The sequence below is a fragment of the Melanerpes formicivorus genome, unplaced genomic scaffold, assembly GCF_026170545.1.
Source record: "Melanerpes formicivorus ecotype bairdi unplaced genomic scaffold, bMelFor1.0.p_v2 SCAF_25, whole genome shotgun sequence".
NCBI classification, from domain to species: Eukaryota; Metazoa; Chordata; class Aves; order Piciformes; family Picidae; genus Melanerpes; species Melanerpes formicivorus.
Window position 1 is genome coordinate 5,730,209 of NW_027142377.1, and position 24,029 is coordinate 5,754,237.

A 24,029-nucleotide genomic window follows, 5' to 3' on the forward strand; every position below is an offset into this window, starting at 1 on the left:
AGCTGTGAGAGAGAACAAGGAGAACTTGTACTTGGAAGTCATGGCAAGATAAAACACAGAAAAATGGGAAAGCAGTCTTTGACAGGGCTTTTAACTCTTGGCTGAAAAGATTCTTTACTTTGTGGTAATGTGTATTGGGTATCATGTGAATCCTTAATGCATTGTAATTGTCTCTAATCAAATGTTCTTTTTGATGTTGATGATGATTTGTTCTCAAGTTGCTGAGTCCTGAGGGGAAATGTTGATTGGGAAGAACTAGGATCTGTCCCACCATGCATCTTAGACAGGAAGTTTTTGGTCTGTTTATAAAATGATCAGATCTAAATCGTCTTTTTTTTTTCTTTCTTTCTTCTTTTTTGCCCCCTTTTCCTTTCTTTTTGAAAGACCACGTTATTAATTACTAATTGCTAATGGCTCAAAGGCCATCATCTAATCTCCATAATTTCAGAACAATGCTAACAGAATCTGAAGTGATTTCTTTCTCTGTTTCCAGCAGAAGCATATTACGGAAATCTGATAAGAAGTGGTCTTGTCTAAAGTAGCATTCCGTACAATTCATTGCATTTGGTGTAAACAAAAAGGGCCCCTTTGACCACCTCATCCTTTTAAACATGAAAAAAAAAAGGATCTAGAAGGTCTAACATCTGAACTTCAAAATGTGATTTTGTTTTTTCCCTTTCACTGAATGTCCTGTAACCAGCAGAAGCGATGGCAATTGTATGAAATAACACTTTAAAAAGTGGGACAGGAATATTTTTTCTAGCAGCTTACAGAGGTCTGGTATAAAATAGATCGTCTCCAAGCTGGCAGCTGTCAGAGCTCATGCTAGAGTGTAAGCCAGATATTTAAAGATCTAATATTACATGTGGAAATCACAAGAGGGTTTGATTTATTTAAAAAATCAAGAAAGATGAGACAGAGATGAAGAGCCACATATGTTTTCTGTTATTCCCTCCTCCTGAAAATTAAATGGTCTTATTTCCAATTAATAACAAGTTGGCTTTTTGCTCTTTTCATTGTAGTAGCATTCAAAAATAACAGTAAGTCGTGCTGCCACTTTATTAGCAAACAAAAACAACCCAAATGCTATTTAAAAAAAAAGTAAGTCTTAGAAGCTTTTACATAATAAAAGCTGGAGTCATTAGGGTTTGCACTTGTCTTAAAGGATGAGTTAAATCTCAGTTCAATCAAACTTCAAGCTCAGTTCCTTAGCTGTAATAAGAACGATATAAGTTAGTTCTGATGGCATATTAATTTTTTGTGATTTCATAGAATATTTTACAAACCCACAATCTTCCAAATGTAAAAAGATGCATTTTTATGCACGGGGCTGTGTTACTGTACTCCTGTAAAAAGCAAGACAAGGTGGCAGAAAGGTCTAGTCTGGTTTTATTCTGTGCTTGATATGTGGTGTTACAAATGGGAATATTTTTGTTGGGGTTCTGTATCCACCTAGATTCATGTCACTTAAGGTCATTATTACTTTTTATCCTCCTCATCACTGGCACGTGAGTAATCCCTGCTCAGTCCTGTTCCAGCTCTGTATTTCAGCCATACAAGACTACGCAGGTTTGAAACAACACTGCTTCTAGCCTCCAGTGAGCTCCCTGGCAAACCCTGCTCCAGTCCCATTTTCAGGAACACCCAATCCACAGGCAGGTTGCCACATTTTCATGGGCAAATGCTCTTGGACGGCATCCCATGCCCTCCTTGGCACTGCCCAAAACCCTTGGACTTGTGCCAAAATCCTTCCTAAGGCACTTAGACCTTTTTTATATCTGTTGGGCAAGGAAGGAGAGAAGGGTAGGAATTGAGGCAGGTAGGGTTTGTATTTGACTTCTGACAGCATGAGCCAAAGATGGATGTTGTAAGTCTGAACAAAAAAGCTGCCTGTTGCAGTTAACGACGTGTGTGGCTGAACCTCAGTGCTCTCAGGAGTTGGCAGTTTGTCCATGGAAAATGTAAGTCTGAACATAAATGGTTACCAAAAGGAGTAAGAACAACAAAGTGACTGTCTAAGGATGGCTGCGATTCTTACAGGTGCTTAAGAATTAAAATCATTTCTGTGGAGCATAAACCCCCCTAGCATAATCTAGTTCCCTTCCTTGTTCTCTAACCCTAGGTTAATGCCTAAGAACTGAAAGAGGGAGTGGGTGCCTGAGCTGCTCCAAGTATGGATGCCTTGGGAACATGAATATGCTGATAAAGATCATGAGCTAATCTGAGGGATTGTGAGAGACTGAATCTTGTCTCTCTTGATGTGACTTAACAAATATAAAATCACCTTTGCTGATCAGACAATAGCTGATGCGCATTGGGCAGATGCCACCGGATGACTCTCTGGAAGGTACATAGATAAAAATTGCTCACCAGACTGCAGCTGTCCTGAAATAATGAGCAGAGGCCACTGCTATCTGGCTGTTGCTATACTCTCTGGAATATGCATATTCACCACCTGGACTCACACCTAAAAACTGAGCAACTACTGACTCAGGAGAAGGAAAACACTGAAGAAGGAAAAGACCTGGACAATGCCACTGAGAAGGAAAACATGAGAGAAGGAAAAGACCAGGGCAATGCTGCTCTGAAGAAAAATGGAGAGAATACCAGGAGAGAAAAAAATGACAGAGACATCACCATGTAGCCTGGAAGAAGCAGACCAAGAGGAACCCTCTCTCCGTGTCCTAAGTTCTGCTTGCTACAACATACGGAGCTGAAGAGGCTGCTAAGAGGACAGCACAACCAACAAGGATGATCTCTCCTCTAAAGCCAAAGCTGCAGCACCCTTTCTCCACAGACCCAAACTGTCACTGGAAGGCCACAACAAGGTCACCTCGGAGCCTTCTCTTCTCTAGACTGAACAGCCCCAACTCTTTCAGTCTGTCCTCATAGGAGAGGTTCTCCAGCCCCCTGATCATCCTCGTGGCCCTTCTCTGGACACGTTCCAGCATGTCCAGATCCCTCTTGTAATAGGGGCTCCAGAACTGGATGCAGTACTCTAGGTGGGGTCTCACTCTCTATTCTCTCTCTCACTCTCTATTCTCTCTCTCACTCTCTATTCTCTCTCTCACTCTCTATTCTCTCTCTCACTCTCTATTCTCTCTCTCTCTATTCTCTCTCTCACTATTCTCTCTCCTTCTGATCCTTCCACTTTATTTGTGTAATAAATAGTCTAGCTGTTGATATTTTGGCCTTGTTTGTGCCTCTAATTTCATAACACAGGAATATTCAAAAGAACTGAGTCTCTTTCCCTCTCTGGACCGAGACAGGGATGAGACTGGATTTTCTTCTCATTTTACATCCTGAAGATCAGAACTTCCCCAGTAAGGGAATGATTCCGCTAATTGTCCTTAAAGTTCATAGTGAAATCAGTTATCCTGCTCCCTTGATATTGAAACTGGATTGACATCACAGAATTTGAAGAGGAGGATGTTGTGAAGACTGCCCTACTGAAATTGTATCACATCTCTAGTGTAATAAACCAGCCTGGGTTTGGACTAAATGATTACCCACAGAGAGCTGCAAAAAGCAACCATGCAGGTCAAAACCTATAAAAATAATGAGATGATAAAACTTGTGGGGAAAGCCTAGTCCAGGAGTTATTTAGTCATCAACTTGGCCTGTTTTACCAAAATATGTACTTTTAATTGTCATATTTAAATCTGAACCACTCTTTGTGTGGGTGTGAAGAGAAATGATCTCTGACTCCAAAAGCCACTGTTCTGTGAGTCCTGGCTTCCCACTGGTTGATGGCAAGATGACCATCCTACTGAAATGGCCAGTATATACACACAGTAGGCGTAAAACTCACTGGAAGGAATAAAGACAAAGCCTTGCAGGTACTAGTGGTTATTTTGGAAATAGCTGATGAATGCACATTTGAAGTTTCATTTCTCAAAAGTCCTGTGTCTTATGATTTGGCCCCCATCTGGTTACAACTGTGAAAGCTGGCTGAGAGAAGTTTGCAATCACACTGAGTTAGAGTTTTTTGAGATGCAATGGAACAAGTGTTGGAAATAATCGTGTGTGGGTGTTGAGCAGCCAGGAGTATGTGGAATGCTATTTAGACAGGTCCAGGATGCTGGAGCATTTGCCTCATGTGAAGTGGCTCACTATCTGGAAAACACATTATTTTACTGGCTAGAAGTCAAAAAAGGGGCCTCTTCATATGCAGAGGAAACAAGCATGCTAAAGAAGACTGCAGACTTATTTATGCTACCTGCAATGATCAGTTAGTCTTTCAGGGAGATTAATAACGTGATATCTGAGTGGATTCAGTCCAGCCTTCACAAACAGCCTTCAGATGGTGTTCTCCTTTTGTGTTGCAATTGCTCAGACAACAGTTCCTATTCATATTTATTGGTGCATTCACCTTTTCTTTTCACTATACAACAGAGCTGCAAAATTCCTAACTGATCAGGAATGATTGATACAGTGCTGTATTTCCATGTGCTTGCCTGGGTGGTGTTATTCGTTTGTTTGGTTTTGTTTAAAATATGACCACTTCCCAGACCATTTCTTTGTCAAAGTGTTAAAGCTGTCTCAGATTGATTGTGGGTCAAAAATACTGGAAAGTCCAGCAGAGGGCTATAGAATAGAATAGAATAAACCAGGTTGGAAGAGACCTTCAAGATCATCACGTCCAACCTTTCACCCAACACCGCCTAATCAACTAACCCATGTAACCAAGCACCCTGTCAAGTCTCCTCCTGAACACCTCCAGTGACGGCGACTCCACCACCTCCCCGGGCAGTCCCTTCCAATGGGCAATCACTCTCTCTGTGTAAAACTTCCTCCTGACCTCCAGCCTGAACTTCCCCTGGTGCAGCCTGAGACTGTGTCCTCTTGTTCTGGTGCTGGCTGCCTGGGAGAAGAGACCAACCTCTGCCTGTTTACAACCCCCCTTCAGGTAGTTGTAGAGAGCAATAAGGTCACCCCTGAGTCTCCTCCTCTCCAGGCTAAGCAGCCCCAGCTCCCTCAGTCTCTCCTCATAGGGCTGTGTTCCAAGCCCCTCACTAACTTCGTTGCCCTTCTCTGGACTCGTTCCAGCAAGTCAACCTCCTTCCTAAACTGAGGGGCCCAGAACTGAACACAGTACTCGAGGTGTGGCCTAACCAGTGCAGTGTACAGGGGCAGAATGATCTCCCTGCTCCTGCTGGCCACACTGTTCCTGATGCAGGCCAGGATGCCATTGGCCCTCTTGGCTGCCTGGGCACATTGCAGGCTCATGTTCATCCTACCATCAACCAGCACCCCCAGGTCCCTCTCTGCCTGGCTGCTCTCCAGCCACTCTGACCCCAGCCTGTAGCACTGCATGGGGTTGTTGTGGCCAATGTGCAGAACCTGGCACTTGGATGTGTTAAATCTCATGCCATTGGACTCTGCCCATCTGTCCAGCCTGTCGAGGTCTCTCTGCATCTATGAAGATGCTGAGAGGACAGGAGCATCTCTTTTACAAGAGGCTGAGAGACCTGGGGCTATTGAGCCTCGAGAAGACTGAAAGGGAATCTTATCAACAACACTTTTCAATATTTAAAGTGTGGCTGTCAAGAGGATGGGGCCAGTCTCTTTTCAGTGGTGCCCAGTGACAACAAATAAAAATGCTTCCATTAATTTTCATATTGCCAACTTTTTCTTTCAAAGACCAGCCTTAATTTTTTTTTCTTTTAATGGTGCAAAAGAAGTCAAGAACAAAATGCAAATCTGCTCGTTTCAACACACATTTTTGGCACACAAAAATGTGGCTTATGGAGAGCAGTTTTTGTTTTCCACATTACCAGGTGCTTCCTCTTCTGTTGGATAAAACTACAAGGAAATAATGTGAAGTCCACAAACCCTTAGAAAATGTTTTGCTTCCTTTCACAGATTTTAATGTGAGGTCCAAACCCCAGCTGCAAGTTGCTCTGTTGCTGATTTCTTTACAATGATGCTGAAGTGAACCAAGGAGATTCCACAAAACATTTTTTTTCCCCCTTTTCCTTTTGGATGGCAATAGTTACATTTGAGCTAGGAAAATCTGATTTTTGGGGTGAGGGAGGGTGTTGTGTTGAAGTGTTGCAACTCATTTGACTTCTGGCTGCAGCCTTTCTTTGACACACCGTGTTGACCACTAGCACCGCAGCTTTGACTTTGAGCATTCATCTCTCTGATCTACAGGGTCTCACACACTTTATGTACACCCCCTAGCCCCATTTTCCCCTTTTCTGCCCACCTCTCATGTCTGTTGGCTAAGAAAGAGGCAGCACATGTGGCTGACCCTGAGGTACACATATTTTGACTTGACCCTTCTGTTAAGCCTCCTTGAAGCTGGCCAGCAGGTTCAAATTACGAAGGCAGCCTGACAGACTGATGGATGGACACTGATCACAGAGACCAGCTTTCTTTAAGCAGGGGAGGCTAAAAACATTGTCAATGTTTGGCCCTACACCATTCTCCAGGAGAACTAGATTTCAAATCCAAATGTCTGTTTTCACTTGATTTTTTTATGGTTTTACTTGTCCCTTGCTGCTGGTGACAATTTCCACACTCGCCAAGTATTTCTTGGGTTTTCCTGCTTTCTGGTCCTTGCTCGTCTGTACATATGTGGTGCTACTCCAATAAAAAAAAGGTGATCTCATTCTGTAAATCACTCCTCAACATACAGATTTGAAGCAAAAGGCTTCCTTTATTTCTTCTACAAAGTTTCCAGATGTGTTTTGATGCCTAGTTTTGGGTCTCCTCTATTTTTCATTGATTATCATAGATTTCTTCTTGCACTTTGTTTTGAATACTGACTCCATTAATTTTACTTCTTGATTTGATAAAGAGCTTATCTGCTGCTTTAACTTTTTTATTGAATAAAAGCTGCTCTTCAAGCCTAGAGGCTTCATCTCATTTGCTGTACTACAAATGCAAGTAAGACTAAATTACGTCTTGCATGATAATGATGGTAATCAGCATAAATAATCTATTACTAGTTACTTGTTTTGAAATGTACTTCGACTAGTGAAATGAAACCAGCATCAAAGTACTGTAGAGACTTGATTTGTAAAAATTCCCTTTACAGTTTGGCTGAAGCAGATGATTTCCTGACAGCTGGTCTGCATAGAATTAGAATAGAATAAACCAAACCAGGTTGAAAGTAACCTTCAAGATCATCGTGTCCAACCCATCAACCAATCCAACCCACCCAAACAGCTAACCCATGGCACCAAGCACCCCGTCAAGTCTCCTCCTGAACACCTTCAATGACGGCGACTCCACCACCTCCCCGGGCAGTCCATTCCAATGGGCAATCACTCTTTCTGTATAGAACTTCTTCCTATCATCCAACCTGAACCTCCCCTGGTGCAGCCTGAGACTGTGTCCTCTTGTTCTGGTACTGGGTGCCTGGGAGAAGAGACCATCATCCGCCTCTCTACAACCTCCCTTCAGGTAGTTGTAGAGAGCAATAAGGTCACCCCTGAGTCTCCTCCCCTCCAGGCTAAGCAGCCCCAGCTCCCTCAGCCTCTCTTCGTAGGGCTTGTGTTCCAAACCCCTCACCAACTTTGTTGCTCTTCTCTGGACTCGTTCCAGCAAGTCAACATCCTTCCTAAACTGAGGGGCCCAGAACTGGACACAGTACTCCAGGTGTGGCCTAACCAGTGCAGTATACAGGGGCAGAATGACCTCCCTGCTCCTGCTGGCCACACTCTTCCTGATGCAGGCCAGGATGCCATTGGCCCTCTTGGCTGCCTGGGCACACTGCTGGCTCATGTTCAGCCTACCATCGAGCAGTACCCCCAGGTCCCTCTCTGCCTGGCTGCTCTCCAGCCACTCTGACCCCAGCCTGTAGCACTGCATGGGGTTGTTGTGGCCAATGTGCAGAACCCAATGAATGAATGATGCTGTCCATTACAGACAGGAACAACCTTACTAGCTACAAGCTGTACTCACTCTTAGGAAAAGAAAAATGGGGAAGGGAATCTAGAGGCATCAGGAGACTCTTTTATATAAAATACATTGTTAACACTTCTCACGCTGGAGACTGAACCTGGGGTCAGGGATAGCTCTTTAGTGAATTCCACAAAAAGAACAACCCTCAATCTTGCAAAAAATTGTTTCAACTTGAAAAAGCTGAGCTTTACAAATGAAAATTTGAGGCATAAGCCAAGATAAATGTACTCCACAATGTAAGGAAGTATGTAACAACAGCTGTTCTCTTTTCAGAGTCTTGCAAAGCAGAGGCACAAGGGCTGCAAGCATGAAGACACTTTAGGAATTGCAGACAATGCAGACTCAGAGAATCGAAGTGCTACGAAGCTCGTTCCCCACACCAAGTTATGGTCATCTGAGCAGGTATCAAGGGAATGGGATTTAGATATGGCTGCACTTACTCTTGGGAAGGTTAGAAAATGACACAGAAATTAATAGGAACTTAGTATTTCTGTATCAGCATACAGGACTCCCAACACCCATTGAAGCAGGAAGATGCAAAACAGCTGATGGGAATTTTTCCTGACAGCACTATTACCAAAAATATTTGTAGTCAGTAAATTTGGTTTGGTTCCAGGCACTGAGCAGCAGTAATTTTTCTGTCCGAAGCAAGGTGACACACAGGCCGTTATGCAGCTCCTCACAGAAAACGCATCTCAAGAGGCTGCACTCATTTTTTTTTTTTAATTCAGATTTTGCACGGTGCAAACCGTCGTTTGTGAGAATATTATCGAAAAGGAGGAAAAGTAAGGCAGCCCAAACGCCAACAAGCCCGGGAAAAAGCGGGCGGACGTCAGCTGCTTCGCAGCCAGGTACGTGCGCGCACCCTCGGCTCCCCACAGCCACGGGCTGGGGTCGCCCAGCGCGCGCAACGCCTTCATCGGCGCCTTCCCATTGCAGAGGCTGCGGGGAAGCCGCTGGCCGTTATCGCGCAGGCACCCCCTTGAGCCACGTCGACCAGCACCATCCGTCTCATAAGGCCGTCCCAGCCTCAGCACGAATGCACAGCACCATCCGTCTCATAAGGCCGTCCCAGCCTCAGCACGAATGCACAGCACCATCCGTCTCATAAGGCCGTCCCAGCCTCAGCACGAATGCACAGCACCCCGCTCTCCAGCCACAGCCACACAACCCTCCCCCAGCCTAAGCATGCCCCCGCAGCCGTGATTGGCCCTCCCAGGGCAAATGGCGCGGCAGTCCTCTTCCAAGCCGCCAACCGGCGCAACGCAATTTCCGGTCGTCTGGCCGGCTTCACCCAATCGGAGGGAGGCGGTGGGCGGGACGCCTCATCTTCACCGTGGCAACGGGCGGCCTTACGGTTCCGGGTGTGCGCGACACTGACGGCGGTGGAGGGTGAGTGTTTCGTGCCTGGTTCCGCCCTGCCCCGCCTTAGCCCTCCGATCCCCGCCTCTCCCCGGCCCGTCCTCTGTTCTGTCCCCGCGCTCGCTTAAGTTCCCCACTGGGGCTCCTTGGGCTGCTATGGGGTGTAGCGGTCGCCGCGTGGGGCGACCGCGCGGACTCCGGCGGTCCGCGCACCGCCCGCGGGGGGCTCCCCTGGGTGACGTCACCCCCGCCGCTGCGGCGCCTCTTCCCGCTAGGGAAGGAAGCGCTGGTCTCGCGCGCTGTCGGAGCCGTGCCGGGGTGCGGGGGTGGTCTCCCGGGTAGCGATCGTGGCCGTCGTCTCTCTGAGGGGGTGCTGGAGCTGAGAGTGTGCCAGGCTGTGCCTCTCTCTCGCCATGCGGCCGTTTTGGCCTCCTCCGTCAGACAGGCTTGCGCGCACTTCCCCACGTGTTGGAGCCGCGGCCGGTCTCGCCGATGGTCTTTTCTCCAAATAAAAGTTTCTTTTCTACTTGTGTTGCCGATGGTTGCTCGTTTTCTCCTTAGCTTCTCGGTTGCTGCTGTTGCCTGTCCGTTGTGGAAGTGTTCATTGTTGGGGCTCAGTTGCTCGCTTGAGGGGGGGTTAAGTCCTAGTGCCCTTCGTCTTTGCTCCCCACCAGACATTTCACTGTAAACCTCAAAGGCTCTTAAGTTCTTCCACATTGCCAGTGTTGAGACGCAGCCATCGGCTTGTACTTACGTCCCTCAGCCACGTGTGTGAGCGTTTGCTTTACAAGCCTGTTTTTTGTCTCAATGCAGCCTGGAGAGGGACTTGGGGCTATTGGTTGACAGTCGACTAAATATGAGTCAGCAGGCTGTCCAGGTGGCCAAGACAGCCAGTGACATCCTGATTTGTGTTAGAAACGGGGTGGACAGCAGGAACGTGGAGGTGATAATCTGCGTGTATTCGACACTGGTGAGGCCGTATCTCCAGCAATATGTTCAGTTCTGGATCTCTCGCTACAGGAGGGACATTGAGGTGCTGGGGTGTGTTCAGAGAAGGGCAACGAGGCTGGTGAAAGGCCTGGAGCACATGGCCTACAAGGAGTGTCTGAAAGCTGGGTTTGTTCAGTCAGGAGAAGAGGTGGCTGAGGGGAGACCTCATCGCTCTCTACAGCGACCTGAAGGGAGGTTGGAGCGAGGAAGTGGCCAGCCTGTTCTTGGTGGCAAACGGCAGGACTAGAGGAAATGGTTTCAAACCATGCTAGAGGAGGTTTAGGATGGATATTCTGAAATATTTCTTCATAGAGAGAGTTATCAAATACTGTCTGCCCGGGGCAGTGGAGGAGCCACTATCTCTAGAGGTGTTTAAGTGGCATGTGGACCTGGCACTTAGGGAGGTGATTTAGTGTTAACCCTTCAGTGTTGAGTCGAGGGGTTGGACTGGATGATCTTTGAGGTCTCTTCCAAGCATGTTTTCTGTGAGCATTAGATAGAGATTTGAATCTTGGGGAATGGTGAGGGTCACCTCTTGGTTGCTTATTTGCTTCTCCTGAAGTGTCTGCCATGCCCCTGTTGCTGTCATGACATTCTGTTTGGTATAATGAGATGCATCTAAGAGGAGTGTTTAGGAAACAAGACTGTATTTCATCTTCTTGCCTCTGCCAATGGCTTCTGGAGCTTTCTTCATTATTTTTAGTGAAGAGGAGGCAAATACTGTGATTAGAAGTTTAATCTCTGAAGTTTATCCAGGAGACCATTAAAATTGGATGTGGTCTGTAAAATGTCTTTTTTCCCACTCCTCTGTCGGGTGTATGTGATGTAGTGATGCTTTCCATCTCTTCATTCCCCACCCTGTATTGATGAAGGTGCAGGACCTTGAAATCGGTCTTTTGAAATCAGTATCTAATGTATGCATGTAATTTGCTTTTAGGATGATTCCTCTCCAGAGTTTACTTTTGAATGGAAGGATGCTCTTTTCCAGTAGAAGATGGTGATCCTAATGTATGACCATGGAGAAGGCGTTAAGTTCAGTAGAAGTATTACCTTCCAAATCATCTCAGGTTACAGCTGTAAAAGTGGTGGTCCAAGAGCCCGAAACAAAGACAACCCAAAGAGGGAAACGAGTGGGATTTGTGCTGGTCCATGCAGGTAAGATGCAGAAGCATCACAACCAAAGTGGAAATAGTGCACATGCAAACTAAAAAGTAAAATTTTATATTGGCTTTGGACTAGTGTGATGTTGATGAAGTGACATTAAGTTTGAGTGTTAATCTGGGAGTAGAGACTTTGACTTGACAGTGGCTGGAAGATCTTGGAAATCATTAGTGAAAACGTGTAGGGATTTGAGTGTTCTGAATGTCATTATGTGTGTTTGGTTTTGTTTGTTTTGTTGCTATTCTTTTTTTCTCCATGACAAAACCTCAAACAAAATGCCTGAACTAAATAGTTATATCTAATTATGCAATCATCTGCTAAACTTGGGAAATACACAGAATGTAAGCAATCTTCCAGTCTATTCACAGTATCGCAGTATCACTAAGGTTGGAGGAGACCTCAAGGATCATTGAGTCAAACCTATCAACACAGACCTCATGACTAGACCATGGCACCAAGTGCCATGTCCAGTCTCCTCTTGAACACCTCCAGGGATGGTGACTCCACCACCTCCCTGGGCAGCACATTCCAATGACGAATGACTCTCTCAGTGAAGAACTTTCTCCTCACCTCAAGTCTAAACCTCCCCTGGCACAGCTTGAGACTGTGTCCCCTTGTTCTGCTGCTGGTTGCCTGGGAGAAGAGACCAACCCCTTCCTGGCTACAACCACCTTTCAGGTAGTTGTAGAGGGCAATGAGGTCACCCCTGAGCCTCCTCTTCTCCAGGCTAAACAATCCCAGCTCCCTCAGCCTCTCCTCATAGGGCTTGTGTTCAAGGCCTCTCCCCAGCCTTGTTGCCCTTCTCTGGACACGTTCAAGTGTTTCGATGTCCTTCTTAAACTGAGGGGTCCAGAACTGGACACAGTCCTCAAGGTGTGGCCTAACCAATGCAGAGTACAGGGGCACAATGACTTCCCTGCTCCTGCTGGCCACACTATTCTTAATGCAGGCCAGGATGCCATTTGCCCTCTTGGTCACCTGGGCACACTGCTGGCTCATGTTCAGGCGGCTGTCGATCAGCCTAAAGAGCTTGTCTCTCTTGTCCCTAAGAACAGTGTAGTTAAGAGTTTTTTTAAGTCTCCTTGGGCTGTTTGTTGCATAACTTCTGTGTTGTTTTTTTTTCTACCCTTTCAGGACATTTCCCCCAAGTCTATGTAAAAAATACTGATTTGTTTGCATTTCACTGGCTTGTTATTAATTTTTTCCACTTCTAATGACAAAGTCATTTACTCAGGTGTGACACAATGATGTGTTGTATCTTGTTCATAAGTTACTTTCAAGTATGTTCTTAAATATTGTTAATCTTGCAAACACTAGTGATGCTTATATTTGGCTGTACATTTATGTTTAGCAAATACATGGTAGCATGAGTTGGAGTCGAGCAAAGCAGTCTGGTGATACCTAAAATATTGGAAAAAAATCAACATGCTACTTAGTTAATAAAATGTTTAAGGTAAAAAACCCAAACAAATGAACAAAATCCCACAGGCAAACAAAAAAAAAGCCCAAATGTTTGAGAAACTTATTCTTGATTGATATTTGGCCCCAGCATACTATTTTAAGGGTAAATAGAGTTGTTCAACATATTGTCCTTTACTGGCTTAATTTACTCTGTTTAAAATTCTTTTTCTTTTGTTAGAAGTATTTGGAATTTCTCAAAGCTAACACTTCTAAAGGTGAGGAAAGGGAAATAAATGCAAGCATATTTCTCAAGTTCAAAAATGAAAAAAAATGGAAGAAGATGGAACTGAAATATTGTGTTGATCTTGTCTGTTATTTTTCTGATCTTGTACTTAGTTGACTAGTTGACACTGACTCATTTTTCAGGTATGGAAGTAGGAGTCAGTAGCTACAAAACAGGGCAAAATACTTAGATGCAGTAGGATAGACGTAAATACTGAAAAGGAGAAAGAAGTGGGGGAAAAAAACAACCTTGTATGATCTCTTTTTCTAGGAACTGTCCTGGTTCTAAACATAAATATGAGAAGACGAGCTGAGTAATTGCAAACTTGCAAGGAAAATTGCCAATTGACTTAAAACCAAGTATTTTGCCCAATGATAAAACAGGCTCTGCTGGAAATCCTCCAAGAATGAGCAAAACTAGAATCTCTTGGAGAATGTTTAGAGGAACAGATTGGATGACATTGGAATTTTATATCTGGAGCACCTCTTCTATGGAGACAGACTGAGAGAGTTGGGGCTATTCAGTCTGGAGAGGAGAAGGCTCTGAGGAGACCTACTTGTGGCCTTCCAGTATCTGAAGGGGGCCTACAAGCTAATGAGGGACTTTTTAGGATGTCAGCTAGTGATAGGACTAAGGGGAATGGATCAAATCTAGAAGTGGGTAGATTCAGATTGGATGTTAGGAAGAAGTTCTTCACCATGAAGATGGTGAGACACTGGAACAGGTTGCCCAGGGAGGCAGTAGAAGCACCTGTGGAAGTTTTTAAGGCCAGGCTGGACGTGTCTGTGAGCAACCTCATCTAGTGGAGAGTGTCCCTGCCCATGGCATGGAGGTTTGAACTAGGTGATCCTTGAGGTCCCTTTCTACCCTGACTATTCTATGATCTGTAAACTTCTGCATATTTGCTCTGTGTCCTGTATTTTATTGAGAGTAGTTGCATTAATGTTGGAATGCACGAAGCTGTCAATTGGTGATACAAAGAGAGAAGGCCAATGCAATCTAGACTATGGAGAGTTGTATCTGTCTGGACCTGAATTGTTTATGTGAACTGTAGGCTGTAGTTTGACAGGGACAATCATCTTTTTCCCTTTTGCCTTTATTGTAGGTGCAGGTTATCATTCTGAATCCAAAGCTAAAGAATACAAGCATGTGTGCAAAAGAGCCTGTCAAAAGGTATGTTTCACCAGCTCCACTGTCTTGTGGTGGCTATGCAAGAAATGTGTGGTAGCACTGACTCTTCAGTATGATTGAGTGTAACTGCATTTAGTTACTCAGGCTGTGTGTATTTCTAGGGGAAAAATGGGGCAGCAATGGTTAACATGCAGAGGCAAAAGAGTGCAGGGCCATGAAGAGCAGCAATGTTTTTATCAGTGGTGGCAAACAGCAGACACCAAAGGAGCATCGAGGGAACAGGGGAAGGTTCACAGTGGTACCTACACAGAATGTTGCTACCACTTCCTACACTAGCCCTGAGCCTATGGGGTTTCTGGAGTTAAAAGCAGTGTTTGGATTTCTTTTTTTTTCAGTCAGTGTCTATTCTGTTTAGAATTTATTTAGACTCTAGTATCTGGATTGCTTCATGCATGTGGGCATTTCTAGAATTCTTTTCTTCTTGATAGGTCTTAACCTCTTAATAAGAGGGGAGATAAAAAAAGGAAAACAAAATAAAAAATCTCTTCCAAGAATTTAGCTTTGGAACTGGCAAATCCTGACTAGGAAGTGTTGAATGAGAAGCCTGAAGACCCGTCTTCAAAGATTCTAATGCTTTGTGCTTTCTCCCAGGAGAAGGAGCTGGGGTGCTTGGCAAGCTTTTTAGAAGAGTCTCAGAGTTGGCCTCTGATAATTTTCACTTCATTTTACAGCTGTGTTTCTCAATCCTAATACCAATTCATCTCTGTAGTGAGAAGCCTCAAAATATCATCCAGATACTTGCTTCATTAAAGTTGTGCAGTAGCCCTGATGATACTAATTTACAGCCAATTATGTGTTAAAAAAGGTTGTTTACTGTTGAATTTCAATCTTAAATTGTTTGATTGCTTAAACTAGGTAGCCAACATAACTTTACTGGGGAACAAACGGTTGCAAATTTACTTTACATCAGGAGATGCACCCACAGTTGTTTTCTTGGGTTCCCCGAGGAACTTGACTGTAAGGTCTTGTTCAGGTTGGATCTAAGAAATGATATTGGGCTCTAGAAGTTTGGTTTTGTATGCCTATATAATTTGAAGGAAAAATTGTCTTACTTTGGTTTGTTTACTTGTGTTGGCTTTCAGATAAGCTTGCTTGTAGACTGTTCAATTTTATGACAGTTGCCAGGTATGTTACTAGGAATTTTTGTTGAATTGTGGAAGGAAAATTACAAACTTTTTGACTGAAACATTAAGTATTTGAGAACATGAGATATAAGAAATTTTGTTTGCTATAAATTTGACAATGCAGGAATCTTCTATGAAGTGCAGTATCCCTGGGTTGGAAGTAGTAAAATCATATGTGCCCTTGCATAGTGACTATTTCCCGGGCCTCTTGGGTTTTTGCTCTTCAGTTTGGGGAAGATTTTGTTCTGTAGAGGATGAGGAAAATGTAGGCCTTAGGTACAGAATATTAGAATTTCCTAATCATCACCTAAAACTTCTGTTTTACAGGCAATTGAAAAGCTACAGGCTGGTGCTCTTGCAACAGATGCAGTGACTGCAGCGCTTATAGAATTAGAGGTATGAATTTCTGAATAATAGTAGATATGTCTCTCGGGTATATTGCCAGATTTTTCTGTAGGAGGGTATTAATTCAAATGGGAAATCTACTAAGATTTTTGTTTTTTTGTGGCTTTGCTTCTTAGATGGGCAAAACAACTTTGACCAGTAGCATGACATTAACTAAAAATTCTAGCAGAAGCCCTCATTTCTTTTGTCTGCTTTATTATTTCACACTGACTTGGTTTACTTCTTGAAATTAGATGTAGTTTGTCTTCAGTAGTACTATTAAAACTCTTATGGGATAATTACATTGAGTCTCTGAGTATACTTTCTTGGCTGTCTTATTCATGCTTCTTGCAGTTATTTGGGATAATGGTGCAAAAGCAATTGCATAACTTTTTAACCCTGCTTGTGTCTCCATCCAGCTAAAGGACTGTGTGAAAATGAAGTAGCAATTCTAAGTTCTCGTTTGTCCTACAACATATTTTTTCCGTGCACTTAAATTAGTGAAGTCTCAAAGACTTTGTTGTACAGTTTTTACTTTGTCTCTATGATCTCTAATAACAGATTAGAAGCAAGATGCAGAGAAGTGTGACTTCAGTATAGATAATGCCTTTTCTTTCCTCTGGTGTTTATGACAAAATACATGTAGAAGAATAGCACAAGTAATACTTCTATTTCAAAAATGCACTTGTTAATTAAGGTAGAAAGTTTTGATTATCATAGAGATGAGCAGCTGTTTGGGGTTTTTGGGAAGATGTCTTTTTGGAATGGCTAGATTTTTATAGCTTCTGGCTCTAGTGAAGAGAGTGGAGCTGAAAGACTTTGTGGAACAGAAATGAAGCAGATTGATTACTGTCCCAGGTCAGCTAATACCCAATGATTGAAAGAGGTATCCTGTAAGGAATAAAAGTTTGTTCCTCTCCAACTTCACTACTAAAAGACGGAAAGCAAGTTAAGTGTTGTGCTGTAAAAATTATTTCTTGGGCTTGGAGTTTATGGCAGGATTCTGAGAAGATTAGCAGTGGATTTCCTTACATGTATGTCGGGAAAGTGTTAACATACTCGATAGAGTTTGTGTGAGGCAGGCAGTACACGCTTCAGTGTGTGTTAGATGTGCTGGCTAGGAGCCAAGACTGCAGTCATGCTTTTAGCTTGGCAAGCTTCTTGGCAATAAACAGTACTTTTGGTCTCTACTAAACTCTTCAAAAATGCTTTCATGTGTTACCAGAACCTAGCTAGGTGAAAACAAAAGCTATCTTTTTAATACCTTTCTAACAAAAGGTGTCTTTCAACTGGAATTATGCACTTCCATAAACTGAGGCTGTTACTCCACAAGATTTTGTGTGTCAGTTCCCTCTTTGGTGGAAAAAGGGGGAAAAAAAAAATCTGCTCTGTACTGTGATTTTTATGTTCCTGACCTACAGAGAAGAAAATATATTTTAAGAACCTTAACAGTTACAGATCTCATTGCAGCTGTGCCTGGGGTGTATATTTTATCTGTTTTTGTTATCCCACAGAGACTTTTCTCTTTTTAGCAGATTTAAGTACTCTGAAGTGATGTGTGTGTGAGAATTTATGGATTTAAAGGTGAAATCAAAACCTTTGTATGAAATTACTCTAATCAGCAATATATTTCTTCTCCTGTGTCTTGCTAGTATTATGGTGATGCCTGCCATCATTCCACTTTCTGGTTTTATAATTGCTTTACATAGTACTTGGCTGCGTGCTGTTGCACAAAACGCTCTTCCTGGTTTTAAGGCAATACTTTGTTCAGGTTTTACTGCTGTCATTAATAATTTGCTTTCATTTATTCATTAGATGATTTATATAATCTCTAAATTGTGGTTTGTTCTTTCTGTTTCTGGGATAAAGAATATTGGGTTGGGGATGTGGGCTTCTTTTACGTTCATGTAAGCAGCTGTGCGGTTACTCTGGGGAAAAAGTCAAAGGTATACCCAACAGAAAATGGTGTGGTTTGCAGTGGCAGGTTTTTTGGATCTGGTAAGATAAATTCCAGTGTGTTGACTGTCAGCTTTCAAAATGTTAAAGGCATGTATCTGCTTATATCTCTGTCATTTCTGGAGCTGCATCTTCTGGTTTAAATTTCATGTTTTTCCTATTGCTCTATGGAAAACAGAAATTGCGTGTGGCAAGCCTGCAAAGCAAACAGAATGACCTTTCTCATCAATGAAAAAACATTATGAGTGGAGGTGTAGGTGAAGGGTAGGTTTGCTCACTGACTGTCTTTTGAGCCATCACTACTCTTTTGCTTATGCAGGAAAAAATAGTCACTTTTCATAAATAGCTTTAACATTTTAAGTTGGCAAGTACATAATGAAAATCTGCATGAAAGCAATGTTTGTTTCCACTCTTTTATACTACAGTGACACAAGTAGAATTTTGTATAACATGATAACAGACTCTGTGGTGGAGTACTCTGTACCATCTTGGTATTTTGATTGCTGTAGAACACATTGCTGTGACTGTATCAGAAATATTTAATCAGTTCTACAGCTCTTTAGGTCTTTTAATGCTGTGTCCCAAAAATCTGTAATCTTTGCAAGGCACAAACATATTTTTGTGGAAGTGTCACAGAAGAGGATTCTATTTTTTTCCTCAGTGATGCTCAATTACACAACTCCTGTTACACAAAATTTCAGCTAATCCAAGAGCCATCACTTCAAAGACTTGCTGAGGTGTGAGACTTGCTCTTGATCTTTTATGAGCAAGCTGACAGTTTGCTTGTGGTATGCTGCCTTTGTTTTATTTTTGCAGGCTCTAGATGGAGAAAGAACAGCCTTCCTTTGATGGACAATGTGAATCTCAAGAGAAATTGTGTTGTGTGATTAAGATGGTAGTGCAAATAGTTAACTAGAGAAAAGGTAGATTTTTCTTGCAAACAAGAGCAGCTGATTCAGAATATGGCTAAAATAACTCTGCTGGTCTTCATAAGCATGATCTGCATTTGATAAGTTAATTAAGTGCAGTTATTTTCCCATTTGTGAACTCTGTCACTGCAGGGAGGAAAATGAACATGTTATGTCTTTCAGATTTTCTAATAAAGTGGATCTTGACGAGTTGCTTCATAACCTTTTCCATTGTGTTCTTCTACAAAAACATTCTTGCAGTACCGGTTCTTTTTTAGACTCTTCCTGTTGGCCACTATATGAAGGCTGAGTTTCTCCTGACACACAAAGGCTTTTTTGGGGGGCTGAGGATGCGCTCCTCCACGTGCACTCATTAAAACTTTCCAGCATTCAACAAAACCACATGCAACTGCATTTATGCCTGGCTGTGAGAACAAAGTGCGGTTCCACAAGCTTGTACCTGTTGTTTCTTGTCTTTTTATTGTGCACCACCAAAAAGAGATTAGCCCCCTCCACTTGACACCCATCCCTCAGATATTTACACACATTGATGACATCCCTTCTTGGTCTTCTCAAGACTAACCAGGGCTCTCAGTCTTTCTTCATAGGGGAGCTGCTCAAGTCCCCTAATCATTCTCATGGCTCTCCATTGGACTCTTCGTTGGCAGGTCCCTGTCTCTCTCAAACCGGGGAGCCAAAACTGGATGCAGTATTCCAGGTGTGGTCTCACCAGGCAGAGTAGAGTGGTAGAAGAGCCTTCCTAGACCTGCTGGACACACTTTTCTTGATTCACTCCAGGATACCATTGGCTCCCTTGGCCACAAGGGCACATTGCTGTCCCATGGTGAACTTGCTGTCCGTTAGGACTCCAAAGTCTTTCTCTGTGGAGCAGCTTGAAACTTCAGCATACCTGTGCTTGCTGCTAGGACACTTTTTAAATACATCTTGAAGACAAAAGGATTCTAAAAGAAAAAATTGAGAGTTTTTACAAGATGGGTACTTTGGGAAAATTACACTCTTGCTTCACACCCTAAAGCTTTGTATTATCTCCTTTGCTGCAAGTTTACATTGTTAAGTTAGAGGTACTTGAGTAATGGATAACTGCCAGGTAGTCTAGTATTTTTTACATAACTGAAAACTTGTGTTTTGTTAAAATGCTTTGAATAGCCACTTGTTTGTATTTTTTTCCCAACTTTCCTATGGTAGTAGCACTTTCAACATGCAAAGGTCATGCTTGGTTTGCTTTCAGTTGTCTTAGAAATACAAAGGCAGATTTCAGCTTACGTGTGGTTTTGGTGCTGTTTTTTTTTTGGGGGGGTGGAGGAGTTAGTTGTTTTTTTTAAGAATATTGCAGATACTTTCTGTATTGTAAACCTTGTCCTCATTTCCCTTCCTCCCTGTTTATGGCTACATGCTTTGATTGGGTTCTTCCCCATGCTGTGGTAGTCATGTGGTTTTCACAGTACTGCATTTTTTTCAGTCCAAGGGTGTGAAGAGAGTTCTTTGGTTAGATCAGTTCCTTTATTTCCCTTTCTGAAAGCATGCACATTGCTGTTGTAATAATGTTTCTGCATTCTTCAAAGGTTAGAATTTTCCTTTCAAAATACACCTTAATTTTTTCATGTTTCTTCATTTGTGTATCAGTCCCGATCTTTTGGTCAGACTTTGCACAGATAGATGTTTTCAAAAAGCAGTGTGTTTGTATGGTGTATTTCATGTCCCTGCCTACTCAAGAAGTAGGTGTGAATTTCTGTTAACACCTTTAACAAAGGTGTTTTTTCCTGCCTTATTTCAAAGGCTTTGTGTCTCATCTTATCTCCAAGACACTCAGGTAGGTATCAAAAATTCCATGGGTTCACACCCAGCTCCTGCATGGTCTGAAGGTGTTAGCAGACTGCCTTTCACATCTGTGAATATAGAGTAGACCCCCTTCCTTTTGGCAATTCTGAGACCATCTTCTTAACTGAGTGCAGTTTGATTGCAAAACTAAGTAAAATTCCACATAAGTTTTGAATGGGTACTTGAAATTGAATCTTATTTTTTTTTTTAACTGGAGAAGTTACTCATATTGTGATTGATTGTTCTGGTAAGATTCCTTCTGAGTCCTAAAATGAAAGAAGTCATGCAACCAAAGAGGCATCTACGGTTTTGTTGGTTTAGAGTTCTTACTTATCCAGTGTTCCGTAGTATTTTGTAAGGAGAAACAGGTGGCACTCCCTTTGCCTTGAAATCCTCTAAGTTGTCTCTTGGTGCATCCTTGATGCTGTGCCAGGGAAGGATGCTGTGTCAAAGCATCAGGCACATCTAGAATTCAGAAAGAAAGTTAACTAGTTCCACAGTTGTTTTTCTTTTTGCTACCTTCATTTCATTACACTTGTCAGATGATAGAGAGCTTTGTCTTGACTACAGAGGGATTCTAGACAGCATTACTAGGACATCTGATGGGTCCTTCTTATTTTCTTTATTTGGCTGTGATGTGCTTTTAATGTAAGGGCTGTCTTTGCTTTGTGGCAGTGACAAATCTGTAAAGCACAAAAGTCTTCTTTGTTAATGCTTTTGACTATATGCACTGAGCAAATATTTTTGGGAGCAGAACTTCACAAATTTGTCTCTAGACTTGCGGGTCTATGCACTCTGATTACTCATGGACAGGAAATTTGGACAGCAATGAGAGTAAACATTATTCATCTTAATGCATTCCTGTTATTTCTTAGTTCTCCAGTGAATTCACTGTTTGCCTTCAGATTCCTTCCATCACTTTTCTGCTCCTTTTGTTCTGAACTCCACTGACTTGATTCCCTTTCATACTTGTAGAGCCTGTGGAGCAACAAAGTCAGTTAAGCCAGTGGTTGTTCTGCAGTCTTCCACCTTTCCAAGGCCATCATCTTGGCAGCCTTTTAAAAAAATCTTACTGCTCTCACCCTTCTAAGGAAAGTTATTCCCTGTGAACTAAAGTGTAAGCATTTCATTACCCTAAAATGTTTTCAAATTTGCTTCTTTGCTGTGAGGTATAGCTGTCAAAGTGAACACAATGACAACATAATGAAATATACACAGTGAATTCAAAGATCTCTTGTGGTGTGGGGTAAAATCTTGTGCTGCTACTTGTAGGCAGAAGTAAAAGGCAGAGAATAAAGACAAGTAGCATAAAGTCAACAGAGATTACAATCTGTTTCATGATTATCTATTAATCATGTGCTTTGTATCCATGATTCTTCAGGAAGATGGTGTTTTAGTGACTCTAACAGTGCCTCTCTAAAATCAACATGTTGCAAAACATGCTTTGAACTTACTACTTGCTCGTTTCAAAGAAAAGCTAAGTGACTTTTTCTGTGCTCCCTTTTGTATTCATTACAAATCAATTGAAGCTGCTCTGCTCAAATTGCTGACTTTGCTTTGGCAGATGAAACTACTAGAATTAAGAGCACCATACCAAGAGTAGTGTCATCAGTTATATGAAAGTGTTGATCTAGTGTATTATGCATGTGGCCTTATGATGTTTCATTCTTATTTTTTAGGATTCTCCTTTTACAAATGCAGGATTGGGGTCTAACCTAAACCTTCTGGGGGAGATAGAATGCGATGCCAGTATAATGGATGGAAAATCATTAAATTTTGGAGCAGTTGGAGCACTGAGTGGTATGTTAACTACATATTGTTAAGCTAACTACTGATTTAAGTGCAAAGATCAATTGATGTGTTGGGTTTTTTCCTTTTTGGAAGGACACACACAGATTGTAAACAATGCCCCATTTTAGAAAAGGGGGGAGACATTCCTGCCTCCTGAAATAGTGTTTTGTGTTAACTTACTTTCTGTAATGTATTAGTACAGTGATAATCCTTTTCAGAACAATTATATGACAGAAAACTCACATTGGGAGTGAATTTGCCCACATTAATTAGTAGAATGAAAGCAATATAATAAGTATAAAAATAAAATGCAGTAAATAAAAGGTGACAAACATGTAAACCATGCTTTTGTATTTCTTTTTGTTCTAAATTTCCTCAAAGAACTTCTTACATAATTTAATCATAAAGTCAGTTGATATTATTGTCTCAGTTAAATTGCTCAAATTAGGATTCTGGGGGTCTGAAATTTCCTTTGTAGTGTCAGAAGGCTACGCAGGGTTCTGACCTCCAAACTGAAGCCTGTCATGCTTTTCTTGAGAGTAGGCAGAGCTGCTCATCTGTTGTGCAGTTTGCTTGGGACATAAGCTTTTCTGTACAGCAGATTTTATTTTTAATTATAATTTCTCTGACTTGCTCAGTTACATTTACTCTTTTGGGTGTTACAGTTATAAAATTAGATACATTTGTATATGGGATTTACTTAATCTGGAAACTATGTTGCTTCTCCTTTTTCTGTCTTGTTTTAGTTTTCAGTACCAAATACATATAGGTATACAGTCCCAAATAGGGATTGTTCAGGTTTTGTTATGAGTACATTAAGCAACCTTGACTGTTACTTTTGACTTAGCTCTTCTGACAACATTTCTTTGTCCTAAAATACTTCTAATCCATGGTAATAATTTCCTCATGTAGATATTTAGTGTTAGTATTTATTCTAGATATATATTTCAAGACTTGTTTGGTAGAACATATTCTTCCAACCATGGGTAAGGAGGAAATGAGGGAGTGACAGAAAGCTAAGCCTGAATGTTGCAATCCCTGTTCTGGCCAGATAGATCTAAATAAAGCTCTCTCCATCTTGAAAAATTAATGCTCATAAAATATCTTTGGCCTGTAGAATGCCATAGATACAGTTTGAGATTTCTATGGTATATCACTCTGAATATTTCAATACAAACTTTTATTTTCAAAAGAAACAAAAGGAGGGGAGTGTGTTGATTAGAAGGTGTGGTGGTGCCACAGAAGGTCTTGTCACTACTGGTAGAACATGCAAAGGAAAAACTGATGAAGCTGTTACTAAATTGAGATGTAATGTAAGGTGTCTCCCAATGACTTTGCAAAACCTTAGAAATTGAAGGAAGGTCACTTCTGTTGCCAAAGTGAACACTACAATCCTATGTGGAAAGAATTTTTTTAATGTTTTGTTCCCATTTTTTGCTAATATGTATTTTCAGGAATCAAGAATCCAGTTTCAGTTGCAAATAGATTGTTGTGTGAAGGACAGAAGGGAAAACTCTCTGCTGGCAGAATTCCACCCTGGTAATTGCTTTGTTATGATTGACTTTACTTTGGTCTTTCATCTTTACTGCATGAACTATTTGAAGGTTATATCTTATCCCAAGAAGGCTGCTGCTGTTTTAAATATCAGTGATAATGTGTATTTAAAAAGAATATAAACTTTGTTCTTGAAACATTGTATGTGCTTGATGAAGATGAGGGTAGAAT

General features: G+C 42.1%; 1 protein-coding gene across 7 annotated transcripts in view; it reads left to right on the plus strand.

Annotated features, from left to right (window-relative positions):
• Window positions 1-9,238: 9,238 nt before the first annotated feature.
• The window catches only part of TASP1 (taspase 1), a 79,661-nt gene continuing 64,870 nt past the window's right edge, over window positions 9,239-24,029 (plus strand). For all 7 annotated transcript variants that reach the window (XM_068153145.1, XM_068153148.1, XM_068153150.1 and 4 more), the window contains exons 1-6: window positions 9,239-9,306; window positions 11,204-11,421; window positions 14,217-14,284; window positions 15,754-15,822; window positions 22,193-22,313; window positions 23,759-23,843. In XM_068153145.1, coding sequence (XP_068009246.1) covers window positions 11,277-11,421; window positions 14,217-14,284; window positions 15,754-15,822; window positions 22,193-22,313; window positions 23,759-23,843 — 488 coding nt within the window. In that variant the 5' untranslated portion in view covers window positions 9,239-9,306; window positions 11,204-11,276. The remainder of the gene's footprint in view (window positions 9,307-11,203; window positions 11,422-14,216; window positions 14,285-15,753; window positions 15,823-22,192; window positions 22,314-23,758; window positions 23,844-24,029) is intronic.